An 11,289-nucleotide genomic window follows, 5' to 3' on the forward strand; every position below is an offset into this window, starting at 1 on the left:
CGGCTCTTGCTATCATACCCAAACACAAGAATGCGATGTATATTTCAGCTACAGGCCTATAGCTTTATGTAATGTTGTCTATAAGATTATTGTCAAAGTGATTGAGTGTAGGCTCAAGCCTGTTATGCCTAGTATCATTGAATATAACCAGTCTGATTTTTTAAAAGCTAGGATTTCTACATACAACATATTGCTTGCAAGTGACATTCTTGCCACAGCAAGTAGAAGGGGTGGTGCTAAATTGTTCTGTGCTAAGTTAGATATCAGAAAGGCTTTTGACTCCATTTCTAGGGAGTTCGTTTTAGCTAGATTAACTCAAAAAGGCTTCTCCAACACTTTTTTTAACTGGATTAAAATGTGTATTTCTGATGTTCAAATTTCCATTGTGCTTAATGGTGCTTTGGAGGGTTTTTTTCCTTCTACTGCCGGGTTAAGGCAGGGTTGCCCTCTCAGCCCTTATCTTTTCTGTCTAGTTATGGATGCTTTCTCTAACTTATTAAAGTAGAGGGGTTTTATTGGTATCAGTGCAGAAAATTTCAATCTGACCCATCTTTTATACGCTGATGATGTGCTTGTGTTTGGTGAGGCCTCTTTAAATATCTGTCAAAATTTGGCTAATATTCTTAGAGATTTTGGTAACTCTACAGGTCTCCATATCAAATTTGATAAAAGCGCCATTATGTTCCCTAAGCACCAACTCAATCAACAAGCCATTTTCCAGATCTTATCCATTAATAACATTACCTCTAAAATCATTTACCTTGGGATCCCTTTGTCTTTCAATAGGCTTAAGGTAGAAGATTTTCTTCCTTTTATGGATTGCATTAACTACAAGATGAATGGGTGGAAGGCAAACTTGTTGTCATTTGCTGGGTGCCTTCAGTATTTAAAGTTCACCATTCAAAACACCATTGAATACTAAATCCGTGGTTCGATTTTGCCTAAAAAGGTGTGTAAGCATTTTAACAAGGTCAGCTCTAAATTTCTTTTCTTTGGGGATTCTTCTCAATCCAGGAAATTGCATATGATTTCCTGGGATACTATTTGTCGTCCCAAGTACAAGGGTGGGCTGGGGGTACCCTCTGTCAATGCAATCCAATACGCTTATAATTGTTCTGTTATACTAAGGATGTATAACAGCTCTTCCCCCCTCTCCATTTGGCTGTCTAGCAAATACACATCTCCTTGGCGTCCACCTCCTTCTACAGCTTCTAAGTTCTGGAAATCAGTGTGTAGGACTGCTACTGAAGCTAAGGCTTGTTTTCATTTAAAGATTAATGCTAATGCCCCCATTTCTCTTATCTGGGATCAATGGTGTAATAACATGACCTTAAAGGATTATATGGGAGCTGCTATTTCTGTTCCTGATAGGAAACTGGGCACTTTTTTCTATAATTCTAGCTGGAATTTACTAGATTTCCTACCTGTGCAGTTGAGGGATTTATTTGTTATGTCTCATGAATCTAATGAGCCTTCCCTTTTGTGGAAAGATAAAACTGCCTCCAAATTCAAAGATTATGTTGAGGAGTTTTATAGTGGTTTATCAGCTTGCAACTGGTACAAATATGTGTGGCATAAAGGTAGCTGTTTAAAGCACAATGTGTTTGTTTGGCTGGCTTTGGTGGGGGCCTTAAGACTATCGATGCCCTTCGTATTAAACATATAAATGTTCCTAGTAGATGTTCGTTATGTCATATTTTTGATGAATCTGTCACTCATCTATTCTTTGAATGCTCATATTGCTTCACGGTGCTTAATGTTATTTTGCCGGACACCAAAGAACTCCTTCTAAGACCATCTCTGCTACACATGTTTGTTTGGGTGAATACGAAATACAAAGGAAATTCTGCTTTGAAAATTTTTTACAAATTTATGGTTTGCTGTATTACTTACTTCATATGGAAGGAGAGGAACTTTAGGAGGTTTGGAGGGAATATGCACAGTTCTGCTACTCTATCCTTGTCTATTAAAAAAGTAATGTTTGAGAAAGTGCTTAAATGGAAGAACTCTTTTGGTTTGCTGGAAAGGTTATAATTTAGTGGGGTACTCAATTTTGGTGGATGTCGCTCAAGATTGGTTGCCAAATTTTGCATTTGCAGCAGTTTTTGTAGCCGGTATGGACAATGATGAAGCTCCTTGCTGCTGCTCCCTTGGACGGCCTTAGTGGCAATCAGGGATTGCTGACTTTCTCGAATGATAACTTATTTTTTGAGTTCAGGCTGTTTCGGCCAAGGAGCTCGTTCTTCTCACTGGGTTATGGTCTGCTGCTGCTTTGCTATGTCCTCAGGAGCTGGAGTGCATCTCTTGATTTTTTTGGCTGTTATAGGTCATTCTTTTGATAAATTTTGATGCTTTGTACGCTTGCTCGTTTGTTTTAGGAGCTTGCCTTTATAGCATTTTATTTTATTTTTTTTTTACATTTTACATGTAATTGTTTCTCATTTTAGCATTTTAATATACGGGTCAATCCCAAATTTTGCAAAAAAAAAAAAAAAGGGCGACATTTAAAGGTGTTCGATATTATTGTGGTGGTGTTAACGCTGCTCGCTGAATTATGCTGAAAGGGCCCGTGCGAAGGAGTCCGTCGCCGTTTTTAAAAGGATGGTGGGCTAAGCACGTAAATTTTTTTCCCTTTTATTGTTATTATTTTTATTTAGGATGTTCTTATTAGTAAAATCTATATGTCACAAAAGAAAATTATTGGATTAGCACATACCATAGGTACCATTCGTTGACGCTTATCAGTTTTCTTATGACAGGGATCGTTAAAAAGAAAAAGGGAAAGGCTTTAAGCTCTGGATTGTGCGTTCAGATTTTATTTCCAGAACCGTTAAATCTATTTTCCGGAAAGAAACGCCTGAGTTAGATCGAGATAAGGTCGAGAAAAACGTCAGATCGCTTACGCGTCGGGGAGATGTCGGCGGCTGCGACTGCGACTCGGGTAAAATTGCAATCCAGCGGGAAGAAAACGGAGATCTCGACCTCGAAACAGAAGTCCGTGACTGTGGATTCCAAGCTTGCGGTATGTCTTTTGGGGCGAATCCTTCAATAAAGTTGTCATCTTTGTTGTGAATTTCAGTTATTTGTGGGTTCTTTCTTCCATTTGATTTCTGTTTAGCTGATTATTAGTGCCATAATGTAATTGCAGCTTTTTGGCAATTTGCGAGTTTAATTTTCTTGAAATCCCCCATTCAATTAAGACGCCAATTTATTGTTTCAAGTAATTTTAAATTGCCGCCCCTCTGTATGTTTTTTTTTTTTTTTTTGTTAGTTCCATGATGGATTGGAGGGCTTTAATTTTTTTTTATTTGCAGATATTGGCATACTAGTTTATGCTCTGTTTGATATCATGCTTCTGATTTTAAATTGTTTTTTTGGTTCAGTGTTATTGGGAAGCCTGTGGTATTAAGATGGTGGCTCGGTGCTCCCTGTGAGATGCTGTCTATTTAGTTGTGTTATTATATTAGCATATGCCAGCGTAATCTTAGATTGAAATCATTTTGTTCAGTATTATATAAGGATTTCACTACTTAAATTAATTCCTTATAATTGATGTGTTCGTAACTTTATTTTCTTTTCCATTTTTAGTCTTATTCATAAGCAGAAACTTTAAACGCATCATGTTCCAACACTGTAACAATACAACGAGTATACCGCTATTTCCAAAAACGTGGCTGAAAATAATTGGAGTATTCGGCATCCATGTAGAAAACAGATCAACAAGTTGAGTCAAATTTGAATCATTCACACTGGATTTCTTCTAGAAAAGATTGTAAAATCTAAGAAATAAAAAAGGCAAGGGCACATTGAAAAAGAAGCAATTGCTCAAGATGCAAGTTGGAGTGGCGATTAACAAATAATAATAATAGTAATAATAATAATGGAGGAATAGGAGTGGAAAACCTTAGGAGCTTTCATCTTTCCAAGTTCATCTAACCAACCATCTTCGACTTTTGTTTGTTGCCACCTCATCTTTGATCTCTCTACCCCTCACAATTCTTTGAACTAGGGATGGAGGGGCAATGACTCAAGAGGAAAGGAAACATGAACACAAGACAATGCATGGTAAGAATAGTGTAAGCAAAATGAGATGCACAACATAAATGTTGGTTCTATGTTTGTCCATAGGTGACATCAGGACTTAACTAACAAGCATAGATCAAGCCTAAGAGAAAATTAAGAGAAAGAAGTATGAGAAAGCTAAAAAGAGAAACTTTGAGGATCATATTAGATTTCTATTGGAGACTACTAGACTAATGTGATATGTGTCAATTAGAATGTCTTAGACTCATCCTCTAATTCCCTATTTATAGGTTTTGTTAGAGATTCAACTCTACAGGATGGACTACATTTGAGTTAAAGATTGGCGACTTAATGAATATGCTTCTCTAGATAAGATTTCTACAAATTGATTCTAGTGCTGGTGTATAATTGAATCCAGTCATGCTAGGAATATAATTTGATTGAATTAACCAAAGGGACATTAAGTGCACATTACTTCACCAATTCTTTTGTTTTTTGAAGACATCAGAAAAGAAAAAAAGAAAAAAATTGCATAACTTGATTTAGCCTTTGGTAAGTGGGCATACTGATTACAATTGATTAGATGGATTTAATTATTTTTCCCCATACATCAAAATTATTAATGTTTCTAAATGTTTGCCCAGAGAGTCATTTTGAGGTTCTTCTACTACCACTCTTCTTCTTCTTCTTCTTTATAGTCACTTGCTTTCTGCCAATATATAGAGATTTGAGGATCCTTCTGACCTAAAAATTGTTTCTATTCTCTTGCAAAAAGGAAAAATAACTTAGAAGAAGAGTGAATACATAGAAGCAATGTTAAAAGTTCAATGGAGGGTGTTAAATCTCAATTAGGGTTTTAAAAATTTTCTTTAATAAAAAATAATTTTCTTTAATAAAAAAAAAGATCTTTTTGATATTCTTAGAGAAATTAAATCACCCAATGCGGAAGCTAATAAACGTAATAACAATCACAATGATGATGTTAATTCAATCAAATCAATCTACTACCAACCACAACATTCTTAACATGAATTTTTTTTAAAAAATAAATTCACAGAAAATTAAAATTCGAAAATAAAAGTGCGTAGAAGAAAAGTAGAACGAGCATACCAGAATTTTATAGTGGTTCAGTCAACCTTGACCGACGTCCACTCATCAGAATGCTCCTCTCCGAGTATTGCACTAAAAACTATAGTCTCTCATTTAGCCCCTACAATTAGGCGAAGAAACCCTTACAATTTTTTCACCAACCCGATGCGGCAGAGTCACCCTCATAGTGAAGACAGAGAACCTCGACTTGTTTTTCACGCTCCTGGTGAAGGAAGCACTCCTTTTTCACCCTCCGGGTGAAGGTAGAGAACCTCAACGATCTTTGGCCTTGAAGTTCTTCCCAGAGCCACCCAAGAAACCAAATAAGACACTTGGAGGAAACAAGGTAGAAGCTTGCCCGAATCAACCATGTGGAATCCTCTCACACTCATTCTCACTCACACACAACCTCCCCTTTCTCCTTCCCAAAGCTCTTCAAGATCTTTATCAAAGCTCTTTCTCCAGAATATACAATAGCCCAAAACTTTCAAAGAGTCTTTTAACAATGTATTTAAACAATGCTTCAAAAAATCCTAATTTTTTAATTTGTCTGTAATTGTTCGTACAATAAGATCATGGATCGTACAGTACGATTTATTAAAAAAAATGAGTTCGTTTAGTACAAAGGAATAAGCATGGGACAAATATTCAATTTCTGTGTACTAATCGTAAGTATGATTTGAAGATCGTACGGTATGATTAGTTCAATTTTCTTATGGTTGTTCAGGACAATCACTGGGAGATTAGATATCATCTCGGTAAATCGTCTAGTACAATTAACATCGTACAATACGATTAGTTCAAAAATATAGGTTTCGTCCAATAAGATATCAGGGAGATCGGATTTTGTCTATATAGATCGTCCAGTACGATTTATCATATTTATTAAACCTTGATTTATTGGCTAATCACGTAGATTAATTTAAATAAAATTTCAAATACCATATTGTACGAATGGGATCTTACAGTATGATTAGTTCAAAAATTGAAATTTAAAAAACTTACTTAATTTTGATTAGCAGCTAAGGTTTCTGTTTTGAACAAATCGTATAGTACAATTAATTAAAAAAAAATAATAAAAAAATTATTTGTTTTATGATGTTTCAAAAGCATCTAATCGTACAGTGCGATTAGTTCTAAAAAGTAAAAATTATTTTCTCTCCCATGTGTGTGTGCACAATAATCAAGTTTAGCATCCACCTTAACTCAAGAATTATAAAAAAATCAAGTAAATGAAAAATACAAAATCTTAAGAAAATATAAACCTATTCAACCAAGTTTTGAGTTGATCACTTTACACGGTTTACGGTGGACCTGAAATGTTAGTGCGCGAAAATAAATATCCAATAATCATAATTGGAGAAAACATGATAGACAAAATCATATTTTTTATTATCATCAAAGTCACAAAATCAGGATCCAGATTCGCGCATAACCTCATCTAAACTACTGAACCAACAAGCCCTAAACTATGAAGTGCTAAATCTTTTCACATCCACCACTCTGAAATTCTTGCTTGCCCTCGCTTTTTCCTTTTAATTCTGAACTTCTTTGTGAATTTTTCACATGTCTAAGGATTAGTTCCGTTGTTCACATCATGAGATTCTATATCTGTAGGCGACCCATAGGAATAACCAAGAAAGATTTAGGTGAATATCTCAACCTATCCATAAAAGGACCTCAACCTCATTCAATGTATTCTAGGGGTGACTTTGATTGGAGTGTTGTCAATTTAACCATCAGAAATATTGCCCTAGATCAACATCAACCCTAGTCCACTCTTTGAATCAAAATGCCCTTCTTATCCAGCATGTTCTTAGAACCTCAATCATTCCTAAAGCTGGAGATCACATAAATATTACCTCACTTCTATCCTTAACTATATACTTTATAATGTTTGAAAAAAATTTGATTAAGCTCAAATGATCATCGATTACATTCATAATGTTACTCCCATTCACCTTCCTTCCACTAGAAGGAAGCAAAATATTTCTCTTGGTCATATCATTGCCTATATCCTGGATAAAAAATATGAACTTATCTATCTTGCTACTGCTAATTATTTTTTAATCTACTGTACCGATAGTTCCTTCCATGTTTTTTTTAGTCATCACCGAGAACACGAGCTAGAAGAAGAACCTAATTTTAATGAGGAAGGGGAGCTCGTCCTGTAGCAGCACCTACACCGAAGCCCGTACTGGCACTACTGCCAGCACCTACACCAGCATTCCAGCCTTGTTCCTAAGAGGAGTTGATAAAACGTTTTGATCGATTGGAGTTCCGACTGGATAGCTATATTCAGCAGCAACAACAATAATATGAGACCAACATGGCATGGTTCGACGAGCAATTTGATAATATTCACTAATATTGCCAACCACCACCACCTGATCAGGGATCTTATTTCTAGGTTATTTATCTGGTTGGACTTTGGAGTTCTTTCTTTGTGTTTTCTCTCTTTTTTTGGTGATGTCAAAAGGGGGAGTATACAATTAGTTGTACTTTATTGTTTTCTAGTTATTTGTTTTAGTGTTTATGTGTTTATTTGTGTTTATATATATATATATATATATATAATTCTCCCTTTTTTTAATCCTATTGATTTCAACAAACAACTGTTCTATACAGATTTCAGCTAACAACAGCTGATTTCTTCCAATTAAATGTAGCAAACCGTATTTTCAACACTCATTTACTGAATTCCAGCAACTAACATTCTAGAACAACCTTAATATTCTATATATCTTTCCTTAAATGTTGTTAAATTCCTCCTCCACTGCAACCTGTAGCAGAAGCTCGGTATATTCCCTCCTAGCTTTTCACGACCAACTTCAGCACCAGAAAAATCTCTGTCGGGTAGGGAGAATGGAATACCCTAAGATGGCTTAAGGAAAATGCTTCATGTACTGATTGTTTAATACACTATCCTCCACTATTAATTTAATATATATAAACCTAAATCCACTAAGACCTCTTAGCTATTCCCAGCCGTTGATCACAGTTCTCATAAAATCCACCAATTGCATGCTCTATTTAGTGGAATTGTACTGGGCTGAAATCTGCTACATTAATTTCAAATTGTAACAATTACATTTTAATTACTAATCTATCACCATAATAAAATTAATTAGATGTTAATTACTTACTAATGAACAAGTAATGATGTAGGCTAATAAATGAATTTAATCGAACTTACATATGTACCCTTATATATATCACAATGTTAAAAAAAAAGTATTTAATAAAAATAACTCTAACATTTTTGTATGTTTACCTTTTTGACAAAATTTTGGGTATTATAATAGCATCGCTGATGTTGTGTTTAGATGACTTGAATCTAGTGATATGATTGGTCTAATCTAACTTCCTTAAATAAGCCTTGAAAATAGGCATTTTGAATTTCATTAAGGGTGGACCATCTACAATTTGGATGGAAAAGTGTTGGTAGGTTGAGCAAAGAGTCTTGGTTTGGCAAGGATGAGGAGATTCTTCTTCAATTTCTCTTGAATTAGATGAAATGTCTTTAGTGGAAGTTGGTGAAGGAGTGCAGAAACTATAATATTATTGGCGAAGTGGGAAATTGGCCGAGTTACATTCTTTGAGTGGATGAGCATGATTGTCTTGTTTTAAACACTCCTTTTATCATTGTTCTCAAATGGTCTCCCATCCAATTCAACTATTTTGAAGTGGCAAAATCCTATTGCTCAACTTGCGGAGATGTCTCCCTTTCGTTAGGACATCCATGATTTGAATTCTTTCCCTTGACATCTTCTATGCTTATCATACCTTGAAGAATGTTGGATCTAGATTTATCCATGGGTGACACCAAGACTTCATTAACAAACATAAATCAAGCCCAATATATAAATAAGAGAGAAATAGGAAAGCTAGTGAGAGAATTTTCTTCAAGGATCTTATTAGACTTTTATTAAAGAGTTTAAGATTGATGTGACATGAGTCAATTAGAATGTGTTAGACTCATCCTCTAACTCTCTGTTTATAGATTTTGTTCAAATTTTAATACTACTAAATGACTACATTTGAGTAATATAGTGTGGGCTCCAAAAATTCGGCCCCGGCCTCCCCGCTTTTCTTTATTCGGCGAGGGAGTTTTAACGGAATAAGTTCTGGGGTTAATTTTGGAAGGCAGATGGGTTTGTAGATAAGACACTACCCAGAGATTTTGTCCTCATTTTGTGAGGACTTTATGATCTTGAGTTCTGGTTTCCTATAGGCGCAAGCCCCTATAGTTAATTACCCCTCTCGATCACGAGAGAGAACTTTCGTTATGTTGCAGATCCGGTGGCGTGGCGTAGCAGCTTCTGAATAGAGTTATTCGCTGCTTCGTACAGGTAGACTGTCGTGCACTATTTGTTGATTTTTGTAGGCAGATAATAGTGCACTAACTAATCTCCTGCCTTTTGGATCGTAGGAACTTTCACTTGTCATATTCTTCATATATTTTATTTTTGTCTTTGATCCTTTCAGTACATCCTCCACTGTTATAGGTAGGCAGGTAGATGTATTCCATAGATTGAAAGTGACTTCAGGATACTGCACTTACTGAAGTCTTTCTGCATCTACCCATTAGTGGCATGTGGCACATATATCTGTCTTCGTAGAGAGATCGTATGTATTGCAGATCCTTTTTTGGAGTAGTATTTGATCGTAGAAGTGTTGTAACATTCACCATCTTTTGTTATGATAACTTGTAGGTGTGTAGGTATTTTGTTCACATAGCAGGTATATAGTCTTTGTATACAAATAACAAGTCGTATAAATTTCTACACTCTTTAGGGGCCTTTGCACTTATTCCATGTTAGATCCTTCTGCTCGCAAAGGGGTTGATGTATCTGCTTATACCTCTTGTATGCTTTGCATGTTTGGATTCATCACATGTCACTTGTCAACTCTCTTGATTGTAGGAAATTCGTGTATTCATTGATATCTCACTTGTTGCATGTCTCTACTAGTTTCTTTATGCAAGCCATATTTGCTATAATGTTTCTAAGCATATTCTGTTGGTGAGTTATCATCCCCTTTACATGTCATTTGCTAATAACTCCACTCAATATTGCCTTCAAGCTTTTTATGTAGATTCGGGGATTAACTGATATGAACAATACAAGCTCAATGTTATTTGTATCATTCTTTTAGGGGATTGACTTATTCATCAGGAGCTTTCTCTTTCTTTATTTTGTAGGCATGAAACACTTATTGCTTGTTGTAGGTAGACAATCATACATGTTGTATGTGGATATTCATGCATGTGAAAATCTTCTACCATTATTTGGAAGTCAAGACCTTGTTGTTTTTCTTTTATTGCAAATAAATTGCATTTGGCCTTTGCTTATCACATATTCATTACAAGCCCCTATAACTTGGTTCAAACCAAGTTCATAAGTCTCATGTGATTTTGGCAAGTTCAAGTTCTCCACATTCACTTGAGTTCGTCATGGTTCAATTCTTTGAGTTCAAAGTCTCCTTGATTAAGCTTGATTTTAAGTCTTTTGTTCAAATATGTTAATGTACAAATCCTTGTCTTTGAGTTCAACCATGTCCAGGCCTTGTTTACAAGTCATCTGTTTGAATTCAAGTATCAAGCTCAAGTTCGATTGAATTTTGGTTCATTTGAATTTAACCTCTTTGTTCTATTGTTCAAGTCCAAATCAAAGTCCCTTGTTGTTCTTCTGTGTTCAACCAAATCCAGGTCCCAAATTGTTCTTCTCATTTGACTTTCAAATCAAATGTAAGTTCAAATTTTATATTTTCAAATTTGTTTGGGTTTAAATTCACTTAGGTCGATTGAATCAAGTTTATAAGTCTGAGTCCCTCGTTCAATCAAGTCCAAATGTTCACAAGCTGAGTCCAAGTTCGATCGTCCTTTGAGTTCAATCAAATTCCAGCATTTTGTTCTTGCATGTCATTCGAGTGCAATCGAGTCCAAATGTAATATTGCGTTCACCCGAAATTTCAGCAGCCTTCCGGCGTCTCCCCCGTTTAAGGGAAAACTACGGAAAACTGGGCCTTTCCCACCACGCTAAAAAAAGCGTGTATGGTAGGTGCCCTCTTTCGAGGACACCGCGGCCGTGTAATTTTCGATCCCCCACCACGCTAAGAAAAGCGTGTATGGGTGTTTTTAAAATATTTTATTTATATATTTTTTTAGCGACTGAT

The 11,289-nt window shown here is 35.5% G+C and overlaps 1 protein-coding gene across 3 annotated transcripts in view; it reads left to right on the forward strand.

Moving 5' to 3' along the window:
• Window positions 1-2,498: 2,498 nt before the first annotated feature.
• Window positions 2,499-11,289, forward strand: part of LOC110114727 — a 16,602-nt gene continuing 7,811 nt past the window's right edge. Inside the window, exons 1-2 of one of the 3 annotated variants that reach the window (XM_020847706.2) lie at window positions 2,499-2,617; window positions 2,760-3,022. In XM_020847706.2, coding sequence (XP_020703365.1) covers window positions 2,915-3,022 — 108 coding nt within the window. In that variant the 5' untranslated portion in view covers window positions 2,499-2,617; window positions 2,760-2,914. Of the gene's footprint in view, window positions 2,618-2,720; window positions 3,023-11,289 lie in introns of those variants that run through there. The other 2 variants (XM_020847704.2, XM_028700409.1) reach the window with 2 other exon arrangements.

Source organism: Dendrobium catenatum, unplaced genomic scaffold, assembly GCF_001605985.2.
Source record: "Dendrobium catenatum unplaced genomic scaffold, ASM160598v2 fragScaff_scaffold_1516, whole genome shotgun sequence".
Classification (NCBI taxonomy): Eukaryota; Viridiplantae; Streptophyta; class Magnoliopsida; order Asparagales; family Orchidaceae; genus Dendrobium; species Dendrobium catenatum.